This window comes from Phoca vitulina, unplaced genomic scaffold, assembly GCF_004348235.1.
Source record: "Phoca vitulina isolate PV1807 unplaced genomic scaffold, GSC_HSeal_1.0 scaffold19, whole genome shotgun sequence".
NCBI lineage: Eukaryota > Metazoa > Chordata > Mammalia > Carnivora > Phocidae > Phoca > Phoca vitulina.
The window spans coordinates 34542447-34569069 of NW_022589722.1; the positions used below are offsets into that span (position 1 = coordinate 34542447).

The window sequence follows — 26623 nt, forward strand, 5'->3', positions numbered from 1 at the left end:
TTCGTGGGCTGGCACGTGCAGACCCAGGCCTTCGTTTGCTGTGCTGGCATCACCAGGGCGGGCGGCAGCAACGGCCCCTTTGCTCAGTGCTTGAGAGCGCAGTGGGCACCTCAGTGCATCTGTGACTGGTCCCACCGGCGAGACACTGTGCTGCTTGTATGGAAAAAACAAACCAGCTGCTCCATGGAGGTCTGTGGAGGGACCTGCTAGACACCTGGACAAACTTAATGGCAAAGTTAACAATACTTCACTAGCCTGGGCAGTGAAATGGGTGATGTCTGGGGTACTTGAGAGTGGTCTGGGTAGGAGACAGTCCGGGGAACAGAATGGCCTGAGTTGAGGCTGAGGGAAGGGCGTACTGTTCTTGCTACATTAGGCATGTGTGAGATTTCCCAAAATAAGTTAAAAAGACAAGAAAACATAAAAAGCAAAAACAAGCATAAGCTCCAGCCACCTAGGAACAGTGACGACATAGAAATTTGACCCGGGACCTCCGTGGCTGCTGGTTGCTGGGGACCATTCCTGCCCGCCTCTCGACCTCGTGAGAGAAAGCCCTGCAGCTCCGTAGCTACTCTGGTGGGCTCACAGAAGCAGTGTCCTCGTTCCCTCTCCCCCTCTCTGGGCGTGTGCTCCCGGGTGCACGCGGCCTCACTTCCCCAGCTGGCGTTTTACTTCCTCGACTCTCCAACCCTCCCTGTTGGCAGTTGTTGCGACGTGTTCAGTGTATCTACTCTGTTCTGTGTCTGTGTTCCTATGAATGCATGTTGTTGTGCACGGATTTGAAATTAAGTGGGTGGATTGTATTATGACCCTGATCTGTTTCTTAGGGTTTTTCATTTAGCCCATCCTTTTAGGATTCATCCGCGTTGCCATGTGTCCCTCTGGTTTGCACTCTGTGTGATTCCCTGTGTTTGCTTCCTGCTCTTCCACCTCCTCGTTGTGTGGGGTCCTGGCATTTCTTCGGGATGTGTAGGCGCGAGTGGGATTGCTGGGCTAGTGGGGCCGTAGGTGGTCTCATGGAGTGCTGTCACGGGTGCTCCGGAGCCGCCGCCTGTCTTCTCTCCTGGTGGGAGTGTGTGCGGCTCTCCTGCCCCTGTGTCACCAGCTCTCCTGATGACCTGGCCAGGCCTGCGGGTGTGGAGTGAGAGTACTTACGCCATCATTTTTTCAAAGAATCCGGTTTTAGTTAATCTCATTTTTTTTTTTTAAAGATTTTATTTATTTATTCATGAGAGACAGAGAGAGAGAGAGAGGCAGAGGGAGAAGCAGGCTCCCAAGGAGCAGGGAGCCCGATGTGGGACTTGATCCCAGGACCCTGGGATCGTGACCTGAGCCGAAGGCAGACGCTTAACCATCTGAGCCACCCAGGCGCCCAGTTAATCTCATTTTTAAAATGTCCTATTTCATTGATTCAGGTTATTATATTTATCCTTTCTTTTTCCTTTTCCAGTGTCCTTATCTAACTTCTTAATTACCTAGTTTATTTAGTCTTAACAATTCTTATTCCTGGCAGGTGTTTTTAAAACTGTACGTTCTTCCCTAGAGTACTGCTTACAGCTTTGTCTTACGAATCTGGAGGTGTAGTGTTTTCGTCGCCATTCCATTGTACAGGTTTCTTAGTCACTTTTTTAACTTAAGGGTTTTATTAGGGATATGCTATTTAGTTTCAGACACATAGGATTTCTTTCTTTCTTTTTTTTTTTTAAGATTTATTTATTTATTTTAGAGGACCCTGAGATCTCATGACCCGAGCTGAAACCAAGAGTCGGACGTTCAACCCGCTGAGCCACCCAGGCAACCCCCCTAGGATTTCTTTTAATAACTTTATTGAGATAAAATTCACCCACTTAAAGTGTGCAACTAAGTGGGTTTTAGTGTATAGTTGTGCAGTCATCAGCACGTAATTTCAGAACATCTTCATCACCTTTTGTCCTTTACTTCCCTTCCCCCTGCCTTCCCAGTCCCCCTGTCCAGGCAACCACAGATCTGCGTTTTGTCTCTATAGATTTGCCTGTTCTTGACCTTCAATAGAAATGGCCTTATACACTGTGTGCTCTACTGTGACTGACTTCACCTAGCATATTTTCCAGATTCATCCATCTTTCAGTACTTAATTCCTTTTTGGTACTGAATAATATTCCATTACGTGGATATACCACGTTTTTAAAAATCCATTCTTCCCTTGATTAGACATTTGGGTTGTTTCTACTTTTTGGTTGTCATGAATAATGCTATGGTGACCTTTGGTGTACAGGTTTCTGCGTGGATGCATGTTTTCATTTCTCTTGGGTATATGCCTAGGAGTGGAATTGCTGAGCCATGTGGTAACTCTATGCTTAAGCATTTGAGGAATTACAAACTATTTTTCAAAGCAGCTGCACCATTTTGCATTCCCACCAACAATGTATGAGGGCTCCAATTTCTTCACACCCTCGTCAACACTTGTTATGATCAGTCTTTTTGATTTTAGCCATCCTAGTGGATGAGAAGTTGTATCTCATTGTAGTTTTGACTTGTGTTTCCCTGATGGCTAATGATGCTGTGCCTTTTCTTTTTTCTTTTTTTTTTAAGAGTGTATTTATTTATTAGAGAGAGAGACAGAGATAGCGAGAGAGAGCACAAGCAGGGGCGAGAGGGAGAAGCAGGCTTCCCGCTGAGCAGGGAACCCGAAGTGGGGCTCGATCCCAGGACCCTGGGATCATGACCTGAGCTGAAGGCAGACGCTTGACGACTGAGCCACCCAGGCGCCCCTGATGCTGTGCCTTTTCATGTGCTGTTGGCCGTTTGGATATTTTCTTTGGAGAAATGTCTCTTTCTTTGCTCATATCAGATCCTTTGCTCATTTTATTTATTTATTTATTTTTTAAAAGATTTTATTTATTTATTTGACAGAGAGAGCACAAGCAGGGGGAGCGGCAGGCAGAGAGAGAAGCAGGCTCCCGGCTGAGCAAGGAGCCCAGTGCGGGACTCGATCCCAGGACCCTGGGATCACAACCCGAGCCGAAGACAGATGCTTAATCGACTGAGCCACCCAGGTGTCCCTCCTTTGCTCATTTTAAAATTTGTATTTTTATTACTGAGTTGTAAGAATTCTTTGTACATTCTAGATACAAGTCCTTTATCAGATGTATGATTTGCAAAAATGTTCTTTTGTAGAAGTTTTCTCCCCTTGGGTGAATTGTCTTTACACTTTCTTAATGGTGTCATTTGAGGCACAAAAGCTTTATTTTTGATGGAGTTTAATTTATCTGTGGTTTTTGTTTTTGTTTTTAAGATTTTATTTGAGAGAGAGCACATGAGCGAGCACAAGCAAGAGGAGGGGCTGAGGGAGAAGCAGACTCCCCGCTGAGCAGGGAGACACGGGGGCTTGATCCCAGGGCCCTGGGATCATGACCTGAATCAAAGGCAGATGCTTAAGCGACTGAGCCACCCAGGTGCTCCTTATCTGTGTTGTCTTTTGTTGCCTCTCATGTCCTATCTAAGAAACTCCTCACATCCAAGGTCGTGATTTGCCTCTGTTTTCTTCTAAGAGTTTTATTGTTTAAACTCTTAAATTTAGGGGCACCTGGGTGGCTGAGTCGTTAAGCGTCTGCCTTTGGCTCAGGTCATGACCCCAGGGTGCTGGGATCGAGCCCCACATCAGGCTCTCTGCTTGGCAGGAAGCCTGCTTCTCCCTCTCCCACTCCCCCTGCTTGTGTTCCCTCTCTTGCTGTCTCTCTCTCTGTCAAATAAATAAATAAAATCTTTAAAAAAAAACAAAACTCGGGGCGCCTGGGTGGCTCAGTCGGTTAAGCGTCTGCCTTCGGCTCAGGTCATGATCCCAGGGTCCTGGGATCGAGCCCCGCATCGGGCTCCCTGCTTGGCGGGGAGCCTGCTTCTCCTTCTCTCTCTGCCTGCCACTCTGCCTGCTTGTGTTCTCTCTCTCTGTCAAATAAATAAATAAAATCTTGAAGAAAAAAAAAAAAAAAACTCTTAAATTTAGGTCTTTGATCCATTTTGAGTAAATCTTGGTATGTCATGTATAGGTAAGGGTCCACATTTATTATTTTGCATGCATATATCTGGTTCATGTATTGAAAAGACCACTGTTACCCCCATTGAATGGCTTTGGTGCCCTTGTCAAACATCAGTTTATTGGAAATGTGAGGGCTTATTTCTGGACTCTGTTCTGCTCTGTGGGTCTATGTGTCCTTGGGCCAGCGCCACACTGCTCTTGATTACTGTAGATTTGTAGTAGGTTCTGAAATCGGGAGTGTGAGTCCTCCAACTTTGGTTCTTTTCAAGATCCTTTTGTCTATTCTGGGTCTCTTGCATTTCTGTATGGATTTTAGGATCAGTTTATCATTTGACATACAGGGTTTTAAAAAAAACTGTCTCTTAGATATTAATTTCTATTAATAGAGAACACAGTCTGTGAGATGATAGTCTGGAGTATATTGAGCTTTCCTCTATTGATTTAACATATGGTTCATATTCGTAAGTGTCTCATTGTGTGCTTAAAAAGAATTTGTTCTTTGGGTGTGGAATTTTTTTTTTTTTTAAAGATTTTATTTATTTATTTGACAGAGAGAGGCACAGCGAGAGAGGGAACACAAGCAGAGGGAGTGGGAGAGGGAGAAGCAGGCTTCCCGCCGAGCAGGGAGCCCGATACGGGGCTCGATCCCAGGACCCCAGGATCATGACCTGAGCCGAAGGCAGCCGCTTAACGACTGAGCCACCCAGGCGCCCTGGGTGTGGAATTTTTATATCTGTTTAATAGCTTGGCCTTATTAATAGTATTCACATTTTTAGCACTTCAACTCTAAGAAATAATACAGAGACATCTTATACACTTTGTCTAGTTTTCCCCAGTGGTAACAATTTGCAAAATTATAGTAGAATATCACAACCAGGAATTGACATTGAAATAGTCCACTGATCTTGTTCATACTTCCTCAGTTTTATTTGTGTGTGTGTTTAGTTCTGTGCAGTTTGTCATCCGTGTAAATTCTGTGTCTGCTTTCACAGTCAGGAGGCTCAACGATTCCACAGCTGCAAGGATTCTTATGTTGCCCTTTTATAAAAACCACGCTCACTTCCCTCTTGCCCACTTCCCCCCAGGCCGCACCCCCTGTCCTTAACCACTGGCAGCCACTGATATGTCCTCCCATTTCTGGAATTCTGTCAGTTCACAACAGTTAGGTATAAATGGAATCACACGGTGAGTGACCTTTTGGGGTCAGCAGTGATTCCCTGGAGACGCATCCAAGTTGCTGCATGTGTCCATAGCTCGTTTCTCTTTATTGCTGAACAGTAGTCCCTGGTATGGATGGACCACAGTATGTTTAAGTGTTCATGTGTCCATTTGTCCAGCGGCCTCTGGACTGTTCTGACTATTACAAATACAGCTACTGTGAGCATTCATGTACAGGATTTTGTTTGAACTGAAGTTTTTATTTCTTTAGGATAACTGCCCAGAGCCAAACCATTTTTCATGTATGGACTTGTATCAGGTGCTGCAATAAAATTTATGGAGGTTGAAGAATAGCATAATGTGCATGTGTGTTTATGATGGTTATATATGTATAGTTCTATTGTCCCTTTTACCTGTTTATCCTTTTTTTTTTTTTTAAAGATTTTATTTATTTATTTGACAGAGAGAGACACAGCGAGAGAGGGAACACAAGCAGGGGTAGAGGGAGAGGGAGAAGCAGGCTTCCCGCTGAGCAGGGAGCCTGATGCGTGGCTCAGTCCCAGGACCCAGAGAACATGACTGAGCTGAAATGAAGAGTCGGAGGCTTAATCGACTGCGCCACCCAAGTGCCCCCAAAGGACACATTTTTAAAAACCAAGAAAGGTAGGCACGCCTGGGTGGCTCAGTCGGTTAAACCTCTGACTCTTGGTTTCGGCTCAGGTCATGATCTCAGGGTCGTGAGATCGAGCCCCCTGTTGGGCTCCCCACTCAGTGCAGAGTCTGCTTAGAGTTTCTCTCTCCCTCTCCCTCTGCACCCCCCCACCCCTGCATGCTCTCTCTGTCTCTCTTTCTTTCTTTCTTTTTTTTAAAGATTTTATTTATTTATTTGACAGAGAGAGAGAGAGACAGTGAGAGAGAGAACACAAGCAGGGGGAGTGGGAGAGGGAGAAGCAGGCTTCCCGCGGAGCAGGGAGCCCGATCCGGGGCTCGATCCCAGGACCCTGGGATCATGACCTGAGCCGAAGGCAGACGCTTAACGACTGAGCCACCCAGGCGCCCCTCTGTCTCTCTTTCTAAAATAAATAAATAAAAAATAAAATGTTTATTATTTTTTATTTTTTTAAATCCAGTATAAGAAACTCTTCATTGATTAGTTTATCTTATATACAGCTATTGAAATTAATATTATGTTCTAGTTTCTACCATTTTATGACCTATTTTCCATTTACTAATGCTTTTGTTTGTTTTTATTCATTTCTCCTTTCCTATTTTCCATTGGGTAGTTGTTTTTGTTCTAGTTTTACTGCTGGTTAAAAGTTACATATCTGGGGGCGCCTGGGTGGCTCAGTTGGTTGAGCAACTGCCTTTAGCTCGGGTTATGATCCTGGGGTCCTGGGATCGAGCCCCGCGTCAGGCTCCCTGCTCAGTGGGGAGCCTGCTTCTCCCTCTGCCTGCCGCTCTGCCTACTGGTGCTCTCTTTCTATCTCTGTCAAATAAATAAAATCTTAAAAAAAAAAAAAAAAAAGTTACATATTCTGCTTATGTTTTTATGGTGACCTCCCCAAACTTAAGACCCTTTGTCATGGGTATTTCTCCTTTTGACTTTTTAAGCTTAATGATATCTCTGCTTTCCTTCAAATAAGAGAACTATGTTAGCATGCCCTTCTCCTGTTTATCATATCAACAGGCAAAGAGGTGTCTACTGGGTATAATCCTAGAAAGTTGAATAGCTATGCCCAAAGGCTAGCCATTCATGTATTTGGTTGATAGTGAAAGAGGGATAAAATGCCTGATGATACTTTATGGAATTCTGAGCTTGGCTCTGTTTCATTAAAAATTCTGAGGGCTACCTGGGTGGCTCAGTTGGTTAAGCATCCAACTCTTAATCTCAGCTCAGGTCTTAATCTCAGGGTCATGAGATCAAGCCCTGTGTTGGGCTGCATGCTGGGTGTGGAGCCCACTTAAAAATTTTTTTTTGATTAGTGATTTAAAGATATAATAGCCTTATCGCGTTAATAGATAACTTAAAGCTTCTTAATAGCAATAATGTTGAAGGGAGAATAGGGATTCCGAATGGGAGTGGTGAGGTGGGGGTGTGGTGCTGTCTAGGAGGTTAGTAAGGTGTGTGTGAAGACCGCAAACAGTGGCTGAAGGGAGAATACTGGGCCAGGCTCTTTTTTGTTTTGTTGTGGTTATTGAAATCCTACAGATGTAAAGTTACAGATTATTTTACAGTAGGCCTCTCCAATTTATGAATTCTTTCTGAATCTTGCATTTAACTTTGGAGCTATTTTATCAGCAACTTTTTAGCCTTAATTATTTGTTCTACTGATTTCTTTACCTCTCTCTGTTGTTTATCATATGCTTTTTAAAAATGTTAGGGGGCAGCTGGGTGGCTCAGTCCATTAAGTGCCCAACTCTTGGTTTTGACTCAGGCCATGACCTCAGGGTCCTGGGATTGAGCCCCGCATCGGGCTCCCTGCTCAGTGTGGAGCCTGCTTTGGATTCTCCCTCTCCCTCTGCCTCTCCCGCTCACACCCTCTCTCTCTCAAATAAATAAATCTTTACAAAAGACGTTATTGAGGTATAAGTAAGTAGATCCATTTTATGTCTGTGACTCTGTGATTTCGGCAAATCTCTTTTTTTTTTTTAAAGATTATTTATTTATTTATTTGACAGAGAGAGAGAGAGAGCACAGGCAGACAGAGCAGCAGGCAGAGGGAGAGGGAGAAGCAGGCTTCCCGCCGAGCAGGGAGCCTGATGTGGGGCTCGATCCCAGGACCCTGGGATCATGACCTGAGCCGAAGGCAGATGCTTAACGACTGAGCCACCCAGGCGCCCCGATTTCGGCAAATCTACCACCACAGACGTTGGTGTTGCGCCAGAACTTCCTCATGTCACTTGCCATCGCTCCCTCCTGCAGCCTTGAGTCTGGCAGCCCCTGGTCTCCTTGTCACCAGAGGTTCATTTGCCTTGTGTAAGCGTTCATATAGACAGAATCATTTAGCTTTACACTTTTGTGTCCAGCTTCTTTATTTACCATGCTTATGAGATTCATCTATATTGTTGTGCTTGCTCCAACTCTTTGTGGAGTAGTATTCCATTTTATGGGTACACCATAATTTGTGTTTTTGTTATTTATTTATTTATTGAGAGGTTGCATGGGGGGGCAGAGGCAGAGAGAGAGAGGAGGATCCCAAGCAGGCCCCACACCCAGCACAGAGCCCAACATGGGGCTCAATCTCATGACCCCGAGATCATGATTTGAGCTGATCAAGAGTTGGATGCTTAATTGACTGAGCCACCCAGGTGCCCTTGTTTGTTTCATTTTTTAAGTGGTCTCTACACCCAACGTGGGGCTCAAACTCACAACTCCAAGATCAAGACTGGCATGCTCTACTGACTGAGCCAGCCAGGCATCCCCATAATTTGTTTACCCATTCACCTTTTGATAGACATTTGAGCCCTTTCCAGCATTAGCTGTTATGAATAAGGTGGCTGTGAACATTCATTTATAAGAAGTCTTTGGACATAGGATTTCATTTCTCCTGGGGAATGCCTGGCATTGGGACTAATGGATCACATGGCAGGTGCGAGCTTAACTTCTTAAGACGCTGGCAAACTGTTTTTCCAAAGTAGTTGTGCTGTTTTATGGTCCTATTGGCAGTTTGTGGGAGTTTTAGTTCGGTATCCTCATCAATGCGCAGTATTGATAGCTTTTTAATTTTAGCCATTCTAGTGGTGTGTAGTGGTACCTCATTGTGGTTCTGATTTGCATTTCCTTGGTAACAGTGTTTATCATCTTTTCATGTGCTTATTGGCTATTCATGTATCTTTGATGAATTGTCTGCCCAAATCTTTTGCCCCCACCCCGCCTTTTTTTTTGGCCATTTTTAAAATTGGATACTTTTTCTTATTATGGGTTGTAAAAGTTCTTTTTTTTTTTTTTTAAAGATTTATTTATTTGTCAGAGAGAGCACACGCGGGTACAAGCAGGGGGAGTGGCAGGCAGAGGGAGAAGCAGGCTTCCCGCTGAGCAGAGAGCCTGATGCGGGACTCAGTCCTAGGACCCTGGGATCATGACCTGAGCCGAAGGCAGACGCTTAACCCACTATGTCACGGAAGCGTCCCTAAAGGTTTTTTTGTATGTTTTGGATATGAATGTTCTGTCAGATATAGATAGCAAATATTTTCTCCCACTCTGACTTACCAGTTTATTTTCTTAATGGTATCATTCAAAGAGCAGAAGTTTTTAATTTTGATGAAGTCTTGCTTATCAGGGTTTTTTTCTTCTAATAATTTTTTTTTTTTTAAGTAGGCTCCACACCCAGTGAGGAGCCCAATGCAGGGTTGAACTCACGACTCTGAGATCAAGACCTGAGCTGAGATCAAGAGTCAAATGCTTAACCGACTGAGCCACCCAGGCGTTCCCAATTTTTGTTTTCTCATGTCTTCTCTGTCCCAAGTCTACAGAGATTTTTTCCCTCAGGTTTTCATCCAGAAATTTTAGTTTTAGCATTTATGGCTAAGCCTGTGATCTGTATATGGTGTGAGGTAAGGTTTGAGTTTCATTTTATTTATAGATGTCCAGTTTCTAGTACCTTTTGTTGAAAAGGATTATACTTTCCCCATTGAATTGCTTTGGCACATTTATTGAAAGTCAGTTGACCATACATGTGTTGGTCTATTTCTGGACTTTCTGTTTTGTTCTGTTGAGACACCAGAGCCATGCTATCTTGATTAATGTCACTTTATAGTAAGTCTTGACATCAGGTGGTATTAGTACTCCAACTTTGTTCTTCCTTTTTTAAAATTACTTTGGTTATTCTTGGTTTTATTTATTTTTTTAAATTTCCATATACATTTTAGTATTAACATATCAATTTCTATTTTAAAAATCTGCTAGGATTTGGAGCACCTGGATGGCTCAGTTGGTTGGGCTCCATGCTGGTTGTGGAGCCTGTTTAAGATTATTTCTCGGGCGCCTGGGTGGCTCAGTTGGTTAAGCGACTGCCTTCGGCTCAGGTCATGATCCTGGAGTCCCGGGATCGAGTTCCGCATCAGGCTCCCTGCTCAGCGGGGAGTCTGCTTCTCCCTCTGACCCTCCCTCCTCTCATGTGCTCTCTCTATCTCATTCTCTCTCTCAAATAAATAAATAAAATCTTTAAAAAGAAAAAAAAAAAAGATTCTTTCTCTCCCTCACCTCTGCCCTTCCCCTTGCTCACACGTGCACACATGCACTCTCTCTCAAATAAATAAATAATAAATAAAATCTTTTTAAAAAGTGTGTTGTATTTTTAAAAAAATTACTTAGACCCAACCATATTAATAATTACATTATGTGTAAATGGTTTTAAAAACTTCAGTTAAAAGAGAATAACAGAGGGCGCCTGGGTGGCTCAGTTGGTTAAGCGACTGCCTTCGGCTCAGGTCGTGATCCTGGAGTCCTGGGATCGAGTCCCGCATCGGGCTCCCTGCTTGGCGGGGGGTCTGCCTCTCCCTCTGACCCTCTTCCCTCTCGTGCTCTCTGTCTCTCATTCTCTCTCTCTCAAATAAATAAATAAAATCTTAAAAAAAAAAAAAAAAAAAAGAGAATAACAGGAACCTGGGATTGATCCCCACATCGGGGGGAGTCTGCTTGAGGAGTCTCTTTTTCTCTCTCCTTCTGCCCATCCTCTCCCCTCGCACGCTCTCTCTTTCTCTTTCTCTAGAATAAATAAATAAATCTTAAAAAAAGAGCAGAGAATAATAGACTTAATAACAAAGCAAGACCAAATCAATCATATGCTGTTTACATGTTTATATTAAAGAAACAGTTTAAAGATACATATAGGGCTCTCTCTCATTCTCTCTCTCAAATAAATAAATAAAATCTTAAAAAAAAAAAAAAAAAAAAGGCGCCTGGGTGGCTCAGTTGGTTAAGCGACTGCCTTTGGCTCAGGTCATGATCCTGGAGTCCCGGGATCGAGTCCCGCATCGGGCTCCCTGCTCAGCGGGGAGTCTGCTTCTCATTCTGACCCTCCCCCCTCTCATGCGCTCTCTCTCATTCTCTCTCTCAAATAAATAAAATCTTAAAAAAAAAAAAAAGATACATATAGGGGACGCCTGGGTGGCTCAGTTGGTTAAGTGTCTGCCTTTGGCTTGGGTCATGATCCTGTGGTCCTGGGATCCAGTCCCGCATCGGGCTCCCTGCTCAGCGGGAAGCCTGCTTCTCCCTCTGCCTGCTCTGCCTGCTGCTCCCCCTGCTTGTGCTCTCTCTCTCTCTGACAAATAAAATCTTCAAAAAAAAAAAAAAAAGACACTAATAGGTTGATAGTAAAAGGATGTTAAGGGATATACCAAACATGAACCACAAGAAGAGTGTGCTGTATTAATGTCAAAGTAGACTTAAGACATGGTATATTGCCAGAAATAATGAGGGACATTTCAAAACGATCAAAGAGGCAGTTAATCAAGAAGACATAACAATCCTAAATATACATCCACATAATAAAGGAAATTCAAAATACATGAAGCAAAAACTTAGAGAATCAAAAGGAGAAAAAATAAATCAACAGTTAAGAGTTGAAGATTACAACCCTCCTCTCATATTGTCAAAACAAGTAGACACAAAATCGGGGAGGATATAGGAGACTTGAATCACATTATCAATCAACTTGACCTAACTGACCCACCCAACAGCAACAGAAGAAAAACTTGTCTGGTGCACATGCCACATTCACCAAGATGTACCTTGTCATACGCAGGGTCATTGGTCAGCAGACTTAAGCCTGTGGGGAAATCTAGCTCACTGCTTATTGCTGTACAGCTTGCAGAAGAAGGGTTTTTATGTTTTTAAAGGGTAGTTAAGAAAAAGAAAAAGAACGTGCAACAGAGACCCTATGCGGCCTACAAAGCTGAAAATAATTAGGATCCTGCTAAAAAATCTGGTCTATTTCTGTCTTTGTAGCTTTTTACAGAAAAAGTTTTTGACCCCTATGCTAGGCCATAAAACAAATATCAATAAATTTAAAAGGAATGAAATCATACAAGCCTGCTCTCTGACCACAACAGAAATTATATATAAATAACAAAGAGATGGGAGTGCACCTCTGTCTGGTAGATGGGATGTTGCCTGATTCATGAATCACTTAATAAAGCCAATGGATCTTTAAAAAAAAAAAAAAAAAATTTAGAAAATCCCAATATAGGGGCGCCTGGCTGGCTCAGTCAAGTATCTGCCTTCGGCTCAGGTCGTGGTCTCCGGGTCCTGGGATTGAGCCCTGCGTCGGGCTTCCTGCTTACTGGGGAGTCTGCTGCTCTCCCTCTCTCTCTCTGCCCCTCCCCACTGCTCATTCTCTCCCCCACATAAATAAAATCTTTTTAAAAAAAATCTCAAAATAATTGGAAAATTAAGCATTATACTTGAATTCAGTGAAAATGGAAACATGAGAAGCTGTGGGGTGCAGCTAGAGCAGTGCTTGAAGGCAAATTCATAGCTTTGATGCTCATACTAGAAAAGGGGAATGGTGTGAAAACCAATGATCTAATAACTTAAGCTAGAAAAAGAAGAACAAATTAAACCCAAAGTGTGCAGTAGGAAGGAAATTACAAGACAAAAGAGGAAATCAATGAAATAGAATATGCACAAATAATAGAGAAAAAAGTAAAGCCAAAATTTGGCTCCTCAAAAACATCAGTAAAATTGATAAACCTTTAGTTGCACTGATGAAGAAAAAAGATGGGACAAGCATTACTAATATCTAAGAATAAAAGAGTGGTGTTACTACAGGTCCTACTTGACATTAAAAGAATAACACAATGATGTTATGAATAACTTTATGCCAATAATTTAGTCAGTTTTGGTAAAGTGGTCAGTTTCCTTCAGCAATGCAAATTGTCAGTATGAAAACAAGTAGAAATAGAAAATACCTATTTAAGGAAATGGAATTCATAATTTGAAATGTCACCAAAGAAAATTTTAGATCCTTGGCTTCACTTGTGAACCCTATTGAATGTTTTAGGAAGAAGTAATACCAGTTTTATGTAAACTCTGAAAATGGAGGAAAAGAGAGTATTCCCTAGCATATTTCATGAATGCAGAATTAAACCTGATACCCAGAGCAGACAAAAGGCATTGCAAAACCGTAGGCCGGTATTACTGCAGCCACTCCAACTGTCTAATGAGTAGCGTTTGGATGGTGCATGCTGTTCCATTTGTGTAACCTTTTTAAAAAATTTTTTAACCTGAATCTTTATTATTTTTTTAAACATTTATTTGAGAGGGAGAGAAAGGGAGGAGGGGAGGGGCAGAGGGAGAGAGAGAATCTTTTTTTTAAGTTTTTATTTGTGGGGGGGAGCACACAAGAGCGGGGGGAGGGGCAAAGGGAGAGAGAGAAGCAGATCTCCGCGGAGCAGGGAGCCCGATGTGGGACTCGATCCCTGCACCCTGAGATCATGACCTGAGCCAAAATCAAGAGTCGGATGTTTAACTGACTGAGCCACCCAGGCGCCCCTGTATCTTTTTAAAATTAATTAATTAATTAATTAATTAATTTAAAGATTTTATTTATTTGACACAGAGAGAGCACAATGAGGGGGAGCAGGAGAGGGAGATGCAGGCTCCCCGCTGAGCAGGGAGCCCGATATAGGGCTCGATCCCAGAATCCTGGGATCACTACCCCAGTCAAAGGCAGACACTTAACCGACTGAGCCACCCAGGCACCCCAATGTATTTTTATATTTAATGTAAGCTTTTAATACCCAGTGTGTAGTTAGTTCTTCCTTTTTTTTTTTTTTTAATATTTTATTTATTTATTTGACAGAGACACAGCGAGAGAGGGAACACAAGCAGGGGGAGTGGGAGAGGGAGAAGCAGGCTTCCTGCAGAGCAGGGAGCCCGATGCGGGCTGGATCCCAGGAGCCTGGGATCATGGCCTGAGCCGAAGGTAGACACTTGACGACTGAGCCACCCAGGCGCCCCTAGTTCTTGCTTTTTAAAATCTGGGCCATTTCTGTCTTTAATTGAAATTATTCATTTGCATTTAATAAGCACTTATTGACATGGTTGAGTTTGTCTGCTGTCTTGGACATTTTTTCCATTTGTTGCTTATTTCTCTCCTCCTCCCTCTTTTTCTTCTTTTTGGTCTTTGTTTGGATTAATCCAGTCCTTTTTTAGGATCCTGCTAGAAAAACTTGTCCCATTTGGTTGATGGGATCTTGTGGTCCAGCCAGCCACTCACCCACTCTGTGGCTGAGAGCAGGACACACAGAACGTACCTCTAGTTGCCCTTGTCTTGCAAGTTCTTGTTTGGAAGAAAGCCTTGGCAAGGTGGGAGTCTCCCTCTAGTTCTTGTTTGCCTGGGTTGTATGAGTTGTTCTGCAGGGCATTTAGGAGAGACAGCCATCTTATACTGAAATTACTTCTGGTAATTATTTCTGCTCTCCCAAAGTATGTTGCTACCACCCACAGATATCCATCCACACTCCTCACAAGAGAAATGGGAAGATCTTAGGACCCCGAAGAAAACTGAGTGTGGGGTCCGACTGTGGGGTCACTTGCACTGCCAGTCAAAGGCCCCTCTGACAGTGTGTGCAGGTCCCGGCTCTAGGGTAGCCCAGGCTGTGCCGTTGGTTAGCTCGGTTTGGCAAGGTGAGTGGGGTTTCATAGTAGGCGGGACTGTCGAGCGCAAGACCTGTGCAGAAGGATAAAGGTAGGAAAGTGCACTTTGTGTTGGAAGAAAGACCGTGTCCTTGTGGCAAGAGTAGGATTGGGGAGACAGTAGCAAGTGCCAGAGGGCCTGGAGGAATGTGTGCAGAGCAGCCTGGTGGGTGCCAGGAGAGCACTCACCGGCAGAGGTTTTGGAGCTGGGATGGGAGGAACTTGAAGATGTTTATGTTTTGAAAAAATGAGTTTAATGCAGCAAAGGCAAGAAGCTGTGAAGGGGGCGGGGGCTGGATAGCCAGGGGCCTGTGTCAGGGGCTCCCTGGCAGCCGGGCTTCACACATGGCTTCACACGTAGACAGATCGGGGCTTCTGCATTGTGTGGGGTCTTTTACTCTTCTAAGTAAAAACACTAGAGAAGATAAATCCCATCTCCCATTCATAATCTCAAAGTACAGGTTTCACTTTGCTAAGGATACAGGTTTTATATTCTTCATTTTGTATCAAACAGTGAAAACTTTGTTGCAAACAGCCTAGGCCCTGGGAGCCTGCCCTGTGAGACTCTCTGAGCAGGACAAACTGTGTGTAGTCCAGGCAAAGACAGCAAGAGCCTGGAGCTGGGGGTGTGTGAGACGCAGAGGGAGGGCTGGGTCAATAGCAGTTTGCAGGGGTGTGCATGTGAGGGAGGTCGTGGCTTCAAGGATAAGCCTGGGTTGTTTGGCAAGGTGGGGATGGTGAAAGGGGGGCCCGGCAGAGTTGCTGAGGGCCAAGCAAAGTGAGCCATCAGGAGTTTGACTTGCTAAGGTTGTAGTCTGTGAGAGGTTTTGTGTTCTTTTATGAGATGGTTGGTCAGGTGTGGGCAGGAGAGTGGACACAGGGGACGCTCAAGAAAACAAAATTTGTTATACATATGGTCCTAGAGACAGGGGGTGTGGGCCTCAGGCAGGGCCACATGGGGAAGTCCCAGGGGTGTCATGAGGCAGAAGACAGGGGTGGAGGAGCACTTAAGCCATGACCTTTATTGGGGTTTCCATGGGAAAGACAAGGCAGGGCTGGATGGACAGCTTAGGGCCACCTAGTTTGAATAATTTTAGTGGACTCTAAGCTACATGGGTCGTCCCTAGTTGCCTGGCCCCTGGCCCTGGGATGATGAAGGCTGAGGAAGATCGTTTCCTGGGATGTGTGGGCCCAGAGAGGAGTGGTTGCTCTGGATAGATTAGTTTGCAGATCACAGTAATGCTCTGGCTCAGCCCTTGGCTATCTTTAAGGATTGGCTAGTTCTGGGAGGGTCAGTCTTTCCCTAGCCAGAGGGGTTTCTTAAGATGTCAAAGATGATCTACAGAAAATGTATGCAATGCTGATACATCTGGGGAGAGATGCCTAGTGTTCGCCCCCTAGTGGGGGTTGGACCCTGAGAGGGAGGGTGGGTTGTAGAGCTGTTAAATTTCTTGGGGTGGAGATGCATCTCCAGTGCTGACACATGGGAGACTTGGGATGTGTTGCCTCAGGGAGCCAAGGAGCAAGTGAGAGCACTGAAGGTGGGTCAGCCAGAGGGAACCAAGAGAAGGCACAGGTCCTGCACTGTGGAGGATCTGGGAAGTCCCTGCGAGCTTTGGAGCCAGACCCGGAGAGATCTGTTGAGGCAGTTCCTGGGGAGAACACCCTCCAGCGCAGGCTCATGTCGGGGATGGACTTCTTGGACTTTGGTGTAGACTTGCTGAAGGTGAACTCACACCACGTGGGAGAAGTGACCCCTTATATCTTTGCTTGCAGCTTCGTGGCCGTCACCATGTTCTGGAAGTTTGACTTGAACACCACGTCCCATGTCGACAAACTGTTGGATAGGGAGGATGTGACGCTGCGAGAGTTAATGGATGAAGATGATATCCTGCAGGAGTGCAAGGCTCAGAACCAGAAGCTGCTGGGCTTCCTCTGCAGGCAGCGGTGTATGGAGGAGCTAGTGAGCCTCATTACACAGGACCCGCCCCTGGACATGGAGGAGAAGGTCCGCTTCAAGTATGTACTGAGGCTGTGACGGGGCCCGGAGCCGGGCAGGGCTGTGGGGAGGCGGTGGGTGGCGTTGGAGGGTGTCCAGAGCCAGGGCTTCGGACAGAAAAGCCCACTTTAAACATTCACCCCATCTGAGAAGTAAGGAGGTCACTCCCCGTGGGGTTGGTTTTCGTGAGGGTTAAGATTTTAGAATCTCTGTGTATGTGATTTCTCATTCCAAGTTGTAGTGAGTTACTCTGTGTGTCGGAGTGTTTTGAGTGAAAATGTGCTGAGAGAAGACTGACCCCATGACTGAGGTGGATAGACTGCAGCAGATGGGCTGCACCCCAGCGGGAAGCAGGTCCCAGCCTGCCGAAATGGCCTGTCAGGATGGACGGGCAGCATCTGACCTCTTGACCATGGGAACTGCCCCACTGTGGGGTCTTGGGGTCAGAGGAAAGAGGCCACGTCGTTAGTGGTACTGACCATTCTCAAAGTTTTTCCTGAAATGTTCCAATCAGCAGTTGGCTAGGATGTTAGGACATGACAGAAGGGAAGTGGTGGTGTAGTTAGGACTTGGGATGAGGACAGAGGAGTGTGAACGAGGGGGACAGGGCAGAGTGGCACCTGCTGGGGCTGGTGACCCAGGAATGGGGCAGACAGGGCCGCCCTCAGGTGCTCCTGGGTCCATGGAGCGTCAGACAGTGTGCGGTGGTGAAGCCTTGGAACAGGGCTGGCCACCTGTGGCCCGCAGGTCAAATCCTGTCTGTGTGTGGCCTGCAAGCTAAGAATAGTTTTACATTTTTAAATATTGAAAAAAATCAAAGGAGTAACACTTTGTTACACATGAAATTGATATCAAGTCCACATTTCAGTTGTCCATGAAGAAAGTCTCGTTGGTAGGCAGCCACACTCAGCCTTTGGTGATTACAAGGACAGAGTTGACTAGTTACAAAAGACTATCTAAAATATTTACTCTCCGGACCTTTACAGAAGTTTTTGTTGACCTTTGTCTTAGAGGGAAAAGAAAGCTGGAGAGGGCAACGAGAAGTGCCTGTGGCAGGGGACAGTTGATTTAGGGACACCCATTTAGGGCAGTCATTCCCAGCCTCTGACAGGGCAGCCTTGTAGAGGAGAGCTCTAGATGGAGGTAAGAGCCTGTTGGAGGAGGAGCCTGTGGGTTTAGGGCCATGGTGGCCATCTGCGAAAAGTCAGATGGAAGCCGTTGTGCACGGCACATGCCTGGTCAGTGCCCCTTGTCTTAGCATCACTGTGGATGGCCCTCATCCCTTTTACCCTCTCACCCCAAATGTGTTCTGTGTGGTGATAAGTTATGTGGTCTCCCTGCATGCATAGAGGGCGTTGGTTAGCAGGACGGGGAGCTGGGGTTCAGGCAGTGTGTTCTGGATCAGGGCAGAGGGAGCCCAGAGTGGCATCAGTGAGCCAGGAGAGGTTCATGTTCATCATCAAGGAGTTTGGGAGAAATTAGTAGTGGATGAGTATGAAGCCAAGCGAACAAGGCAGTGAGAGAACTTTAACTCTGGGGGGACTTACATAAGTAAGCAGATGTAAGTAGAGTGAACATATCAGCTCAGCTGTGAACGGTGTCTACATGTTCATACAAGGTAAGCATAGGCCCTTGGTTTAACTAAGAATTGTGCTGTGATTTTATAGAGCGAGGGTGAGGGGCAGGTGACAGGAGAGTTCTGTCTTCATCTTCCATTGTACGGGGCTGGTTTGTAACATCGGAAAGTGACAAATGAAGAGGTACATCTGTTTTACTTAGAAACATGGAGGTTAACCACAGAGCTGACAGACGTGGGTGAGCAAGGACACAGGAGGCAGGAGGCCGCTCCTCCTCACCAGCCCCGTCAAACAGAGTTTGAAAGCATGTGTACATATCATAAATCAAATTTAAAAAATTAAATCAAAGATTCCTTTTTGAGAAAAGGAGTAGGATGGATGGATAAATGGATGAGGTGGTAGGCAAGAAAGAAGTAGGCTGAAGGTTGTTTTTCAGAGATGGGGAAGAGACCAGACCAGGGCAGCACGCCGTCTCTGGAAGGTCCGACGGGACATCCTGCAGGCTCTGCAGGCCCAGAGCTCTGACGCGGTGGCTACACGCTGTCTGTGAGGGACTGAGGGAGTGAGGGAGTGAGCGAGCATGGCCGTGCTCCCGTCCCTTGCCTTACGGGAGCCACGGCCTGTGCTTCTCCACTCCTGGCGACCGCCCACCTTGGCTGGCCTGGCCTCGTGCCTCTGAGGCGACCTGGCTGCTTCCCCCTACAGGCTGGGTTATGGGGACACTCTTCTCCCCGATAGTGGAGGATGCACCTGAGCCGTTCCTGTTCCAGAGAAGCTGCCCCTGGTGGTTTGAGGTCAGACAGCAGTCACTGCTGCTGCTTAAAGCCAGAGGCTGCTGCATGAGGGCTCTGTGGCGCAGCCCTGGGCGGAGGAGCCGGCCACCTGGTCCAGCCTGAGAGCTGCAAGGAGGTCCTGGTCTTCTTCTTGGAGTTCCTGTCCAGTTTGCCTGCTGAGTTCTCAGCCATTTGAGGAATAAGACAAAAGAGTCAGCAGACAGAACACCAAGACAGCACTGTGGTTACTTGCAAAGTGCTGTGGGAGAGTGTGTTTTGTGGCTCTGGGCTGTGGGCTTCTGTGATCCAGATCGCAGAGTTAGAACTACTCACCTGTCGGGAAACGGGGCTGCAGCAGGATAGCCCCCCAGAAAGGATGCCCTCCAGAAGACCCTGAGGTGCTGCAGGTCAGAGCAGGAAGGATGGCTGAGCCCAGGAGCCTGATGACCCCCCTGGGGGGCAGCAAGTCTGGGCACAGAGGGAGGTGTCTGAAGGGGCAAGAGGGTTCCCTCCATCCTCACTCTGATAACCCAGGGCCCACCTTCCATGTTCCAGGACCTCGTCGTCATCATCTTTGGTTTCCTTCCTGTGGGGAGTTGTATTTTCTAGTAGCTTCCTGAGGAGGAGGACCATGTGAGGGCCTGATAGGGCACTGTTCTCCTTTCACGCTTGTTCGAACCTCCCTCTGGTTTAGGCTCTGCACGGCCTGCGCTCTCCGTGCGTTAGGAGGAGACTCCGTGGTCGCCTCCCCTTCCTGGCCTTGTTGCTGACACGCCGGGTGCAACAGGACTCCCAGGTTTTGTCTCCTCCAGGGGGCACTTGGGCCCTCGTCTGGTCCCATCATCCTGGAGTCTCCCAGTAATGTGAGATCACCCCCGGGGTCAGGACAGGGCAGTTTAAACTGGAGAGGTTTTTGGGGCACCTGGGTGGCTCAGTCGTTAAGCGTCTGCCTTCGGCTTGGGTCAGGATCCCGGGGTGCTGGGATCGAGTCCCATGTCGGGCTCCCTGCTCAGCGGGAAGCCTGCTTCTCCTTCTCCCACTTCCTCTGCTTGTGTGCCCTCTCTCTGTCAAATAAATAAATAAAATATTAAAACAACAAAACAAAACTGGAGAGGTTTTAGAGGCTCAGCTGTGAACACAGAGACACTGCATCGGGGCTTCTTGTCACTGATTGTGTAGGTAACCCTGGGCCCTTTCAGCCCATCAGTTCATGGCCTTGCCCACAGGGAAACTTCCTGTGTTGTTTCTTTGATAATCTTCTCCCCTCCAGGTTGCCCTCTGTTTTCTCTTCCTGGGTCTTGTAATCAGCGGTTAGACCACTTGAATTAATGCTTTCCTCTTCTTTTTGCTCTGAATGTCTTGTCTTTGCCTTTCTGTCTACATCTGAGAGGCTTCTTCACATGCTATCTTCCTGTCCTTATACTGATTTGTAAGCTTTCTATTGTATTTTTTTTTTTTTAAGATTTTATTTATTTGACAGAGAGACACAGCGAGAGAGGGAACACAAGCGGGGGAGTGGGAGAGGGAGAAGCAGGCTTCCCGCGGAGCAGGGAGCCCGATGCGGGTCTTGATCCCAGGACCCCGGGACCATGACCTGAGCCGAAGGCAGACGCTTAACAGGTGAGCCACCCAGGCGCCTCTCTATTGTATTTTTAATTGAAGAGGTCTTTCTTATTGTCAGCTATTTTAACTCCAAGCCTCCATTTCTTGCTCGTGGCCACTCTGTGTTGGAGTGTTTCTGGTAGTTTCCTTCTGTTCTCCGAACTCTCCGTCATTGCTCTGCGTGCCTTGTCTTCTGGCACTTGTTTATTTGGTCAGCCCTGATGTTCCTCCTGAAAGAGAGGCGCCGGAGCCTGTGCGAGGTTTGGGGTCTGAGTGAGGCTTGCTCGTCGTGCTTCCGCGTGGGTGATAGTGGCCAGCCGCTTGGTTAGATGATGATTGGTTGAGTTTTCTCTCTGTCCCATAGTTTCTCCAGAAAATAATCCCCCCTGCTCCTAGCTGTGGGACGAGGACCTGATAGCAGCCTGAGTCAGGAAGTTTTTTATTTACCAGGCCCCGTGTTTCTGGACGGTGTCCCATCAATCCCTCAGCTGTACCTGATGTCCCTGATTCAGGAGCTGCTCTGGTCCACCTTTTCCAGGGGTAACTTCTGAGTCCTGTGTACCGGCAAGGGGGGGGCAGGAAGCCCACAGCCGTCCTGAGCCAGGCCTTGCACCCTGCCTGGTAGCACTGCCTCTGTGTCCAGGCCTCTCTCGAGTGGTGTCCAGTGGGCGCTCCCTCTGTGGTCACCTGAGACTTAGCTTCCCTAGTGTGCCATGCAGTCCTCTGGGCCTTGCCAGGAGTCATTTCCTCTCTTTTCTTTTCTTTTCTTTTTTCTTTCTTTCTTTTAAAGATTTTATTTATTTGACAGAGAGAGAGAGAGAGAATACGAATAGGCAGAGCGGAAGGCAGAGGGAGAGGGAGAAGCAGGCTCCTTGCTGAGCAGGGAGCCCGATGCGGGGCTCCGTCCCAGGACCCTGGGATCATGACCTGAGCCGAAGGCAGACGCTTAACGACTGAGCCCCCCAGGCGCCCCTGCACTTTCTGTCTTCTTACCTTTGCATTATTGGAGTAGGAGCTTTAGGGGGGAGATAACGAGCCTGCATATTTGATCTGCCCGTTTCATTGAATTCCTGTTCCTTATATAAATTTTAGAACCTACTAAAGCAGTACCTGTTTTTTTAAAGAATAATTATAAAATACCAATAAAGAAAACCTCAGTCCCTCTACCTAGATATAACCTTAGAGGGTCAGTGCCTTATAGCTCATCTTGCCACATGTGTGCACGTTTGCTTGTATGTGGAAACCAGATCGGGGCCTTTCCATGTGCTCTGGAAACGTTCCCTGAAGGGATAGTCTGTACTTTCCTCTGGGCCTTGATTCTCTTGTACCCTTGGTACATCTTCTCTTGTTGTTGGGAGTCTGGTGGACACCTCTCAGCCTGTGTGATGCAAGGCCTGGCTCTGGCCTCAGGGTCACTGTGGCCTGGCCCTCCTGCCCCTGGCGGCTGTGTGTTCTCCTCCATGCTGGTTTCGCAGTGTACACTCATGGTGCTGAGCTGGCTCTTTGATCCTTGTAACCATCCCATGAGGTGAGTGGGCACTGGTTGCACCTCTCGTTGCCCCCTCTCATGGCCTGGTCCTGCATGTCTAACTGGGCCACCTCTTTGTGAGTGCCGCAGGTCTCTCACCCCTAGCCTGCGCACACGGCACTGTTTCTCTGAGCTCTAGAAGGTGCTTTCTCTTCTCTGGGCTGATGAGAAACGCCTGGCCCATAGCCAGACCTAGATTGCTCGGTTTCTCCCCCTTCTATGTTTAGTTGGCTGCCACGCTCTGCTGTTTCCTCTACAGTCTCTCTAACCCAGGCCTCTGTAGCCAACCCACAGTGACCACCTGGGTTTAGGCCTGTGTTAGGGCCTATGTTGGTGGCTGCCAGGAGCAGGAGGGTCATGGTGGCTGACCTTGACCCAGGGCTTACTGTTTTATGCATAGCCTTGTGGGGCGGGTGGGCACTTGCACCCCCACGTTCAGAGGAGAAAGCCCGGACATAGAGAGGTTAGGTCACGTGCCTGAAGCTGCAGAGCTTGTCCTGTGGAGTATCAGGTATGCTCTAGACAGCTACCACACTCCTCTCTGTGCTGGCCCCGGTCACCCTCACCTGCATTCCCACACGTACCTGGATGCGGCACCAGGCATTATTATTTTTTTTTAAGATATATTTATTTTAGAGAGCGAGAGAGAGAGAGAGCAGGGGGAGGGGCAGAGGGAGAAGAAGAGGGAGAGAATCTCCAGCAGACTGCCTGCTGAGCGCAGAGGCCAGTGCAGGGCTTGATCCCACGACCCTGAGATCATGACCTGAGCCAAAACGAAGAGTCGGACGCCCGACCGACTGAGCCACCCAGGCGCCCCGGCACGAAGCCTTGTTAATGGCCCCACTCTTGTGGGCCCTGTCCTGGACGCAGCAGGTTGTTGGGTGGCTGTGTGTGTCCCAGGGGCAATGGCAGTGACCCTGTGTCTATCAGATGGTAGGGCAGGGAGCAGAAGGATGTCATGGGGTTACATGTGATGGGATAAAGATTATTTTGTATCTGGTCATTTTATGTGTACTGGTATTTCTTACTAATAATTTGCCTTTGTAGCATCTCATAACTGGTACTGCATCATAAGCTGGTGGTGTGGCATTTCTTTAGCCTAGGGACAAGCTTGGGTCTGTGCTTGTTGGTGTGCAGGGACAGGAAGGGCATGGAGAGGGAGGGTGCAAACAATGGACTTGGCATCACTAACTGTGTGGTCACAGGAGGGGAGAGACCTGGCTGGTGGGTGTGAGGACAGAGGTTTCGAGAGAGGAGAAACCGAAAGACTAAGGAGCGTTATTTAGAGAATACAGTAGAGTCAGAAAATGTGAGATACCACGGTGTAGGGTATGAGGAGCAAGAAAAATGTATGTTAAATACATGGAGCTGCTTGTAGTCAAAAATGCCTCTTGGTCACAGGATATTCATATTTTCACTCCATTCCAGGGTCTGACCCATGGACCTGTTTCCTGAGAGGCTGGTCATTTAAGCAGCTTCCTAAGAGCTGAAGAAGTCTAATTTCACCTCCAGTTGCTTGCATTGTGCCCTCTTAGGTATCCAAACACAGCCTGTGAGCTGCTGACTTGTGATGTGCCGCAGATCAACGACAGACTAGGAGGGGATGAGACTCTGCTGAACCTTCTTTACGATTTCTTGGACCACGAGCCGCCTCTCAATCCTCTGCTCGCCAGTTTTTTCAGCAAGACCATTGGTAATCTCATTGCAAGAAAAACTGAACAGGTAAATAATCTGCCAAGCCCATGTGGTTTGGGGTGGCAGGCGTGGCTGATGCTGACACATCTTGCTGTCAGCTGTCGCTGTGCAGCGGTATCTCCGGGGCTTGGAGAGCGGTGTTTCTGACTGTTCCATGGGGCACAGTTGGAGCAGTGTAGGCTGCTGCTATGTGAGTTGGAATTTGATTAGGAAAGTGGCTTCCTGAGGATATTTCTGCTGGCTAGCTTAGGAATAAGCACATCTTCCTGCCATCCCTGAGAGCTGCTCAGGACTCCAAACCAGGCTAGCTTCTCTTGTCCCGACCAGTCACAGGCATGAGGAATAGGGACATGCCTGCGTCATGACAGGTTCTTAGGATGTCCACCTTCTAAGATCTGCTGCTCTGTTGGGGTGGCAGGTATTTATGTGTCTAGGACACTTATTGTTTCAAAGCAAAGAGAAGAAAACTTTCAGCATTAGGCTTCTGTAAAAATAGTGAATTCGTTTTGTTAGCTGGAGCATGGTCTTCTTGGAGTCCATTCTTGCTCCTGCCTGTATTCGTGCTTCTGCACCACCCACACTGTGGACACGCAGAAATAGGGCGTGCATTGTAGGGGTTCCTCAGGCCTGCCACCAGCCCCAGCAGCCAGTCCTGGTGAGTCTTTCACCTTTTATCCCTTCCCACCATCCCCAGTGGATTATTTCAAAACAAATAACAGATATCGTATGATTTTATTGTTAATATTACCGTGTATACCTCTAAAATACAAGGACTTTTAAAAATTCTTTTTTTTTAAAAGATTTTTATTTATTTATTTGACAGAGACAGACACAGCGAGAGAGGGAACACAAGCAGGGGGAGTGGGAGAGGGAGAAGCAGGCTTCCCGCGGAGCAGGGAGCCCGATGCGGGCTCGATCCCAGGACCCCGGGACCATGACCTGAGCCGAAGGCAGACATTTAATGACTGAGCCACCCAGGTGCCCCTTAAAAATTCTTTTAATTAGGGACGCCTGGGTGGCTCAGTCGGTTAAGCGGCTGCCTTCGGCCCGGGTTGTGATCCCAGGGTCCTGGGATCGAGTCCCACATCAGGCTCCTTGCTCAGCAGGGAGCCTGCTTCTCCCTCTCTTTCCCTCTGCTTGTGCTTTCTCTGTCGAATAAATAAAATCTTTAAAAAAAAAAAATTCTTTTAATTATAACCCTAGGAGGGGACAAGACTGCTGAGCAAATTGCATTATCACCCCCCAGAAATATTAACCGTAATCGTTCAGTATCATGAAATAACGAGTGAGGGAACAGACTATATTTTACGTATATGTCTGGAGTTCTGAGAAGGTACAAGCTGCGGGGCAGATCGTAGTTCCCTCGGAGAAGTTGTTGGCATGTTGTCAGTGTTCGGTGGAACGTACCTTTCTCAGGATCCTAGACCTTAAGCTTTGCAAGGGACCTCAGAGGACGGTCTCACTCAGATGCTTTTCTGAACCAGTCAGAGTATAAGTGAAGAATGGGGGGATGCAGGTGGTGAGAGAGGGTATTAGTGGTGGCAGAGGTTCTAGGACATGACACTAAGTCCTCCCATGCTAGTGACCGGTGTGGGGGTGAGCGCGGTGGTCAGCGTGTCCGTGGGGCAGGGGGGTCAGCGTGTCTGTGGGGCAGTGGGGGTCAGCCTGTCTGTGGGGCAGTGGGGGTCAGCGTGTCCGTGGGGCGGGGGGGGTCAGCGTGTCCGTGGGGCAGTGGGGGTCAGCGTGTCCGTGGGGCGGGGGGGTCAGCGTGTCCGTGGGGCAGGGGGGTCAGCGTGTCCGTGGGGAAGTGGGGTTCAGCGTGTCCGTGGGGAAGTGGGGTTCAGCATGGCTGTGGGGAAGTGGTAGAATTTCTGAAAACCTTTGATTCTGGTCCTTGCCACTCAGCTCATAATTGCCTTAGCCTGACCATATGTCTCTGCTACTTTCAGATGTTTGCTGTATTTTACTGCTTCTTTTTTTTTTTTTTTTAATATTTTATTTATTTATTTGAGAGAGAGGATGAGAGGAGAGAGAGAGCACATGAGAGGGGGGAGGGTCAGAGGGAGAAGCAGACTCCTGCTGAGCAGGGAGCCCGATGCGGGACTCGATCCCGGGACTCCAGGATCATGACCTGAGCTGAAGGCAGTTGCTCAACCAACTGAGCCACCCAGGCACCCTATTTTACTGCTTCTTATATTTCCTTCTTCTTCCTTTGCCCAGTACATCAAAATAATATGAAATGCACTCTTTCAAAATATTTCTTCTATTGACAAACATTTAACACATTTATATGAATTTCAAACAAAAAAAAATACACGAACAGTCTCCTGTAATACTCGAGAGGCAACCACAGTTGATTATTTAGTTCATGTTCCTCCCCAGTTCTTTTCCTGTAAGACATTTATTTTCAGATAATGGCATCATACTCTGAATAGTGCAAATTTTTTTTTTTTCCACTTAGAAATGGATTTGGTATGTCTTTTCCTGTATAGCTCCCACGTTTTTTCTCGCAGACGGAGTGTCCACAGTATTGCTATACCAGAGTTTTTTAGTAGTAACCCAGAAGTTGCTTTGTTTCTAGGGTCGGCTGGGACAGGGCCACAGTGTTCGATCCCAGTTTCCACAGAGACGTGGGC

At 47.0% G+C, this 26623-nt stretch overlaps 1 protein-coding gene across 9 annotated transcripts in view; it reads left to right on the forward strand.

Annotated features, from left to right (window-relative positions):
* Positions 1 to 26623, forward strand: part of PPP6R2 (protein phosphatase 6 regulatory subunit 2) — an 89701-nt gene that overhangs the window by 33168 nt on the left and 29910 nt on the right. For 7 of the 9 annotated variants that reach the window (XR_004300905.1, XR_004300906.1, XM_032416191.1 and 4 more), the window contains exons 3-4: positions 16590 to 16832; positions 23828 to 24014. Coding sequence is in view for 6 of the 9 variants with exons in the window: in XM_032416191.1 (XP_032272082.1) it covers positions 16606 to 16832; positions 23828 to 24014 (414 nt within the window). In the remaining 3 variants the exon portion in view is untranslated. Of the gene's footprint in view, positions 1 to 2992; positions 3036 to 16589; positions 16833 to 23804; positions 24015 to 26623 lie in introns of those variants that run through there. The other 2 variants (XM_032416193.1, XM_032416198.1) reach the window with 2 other exon arrangements.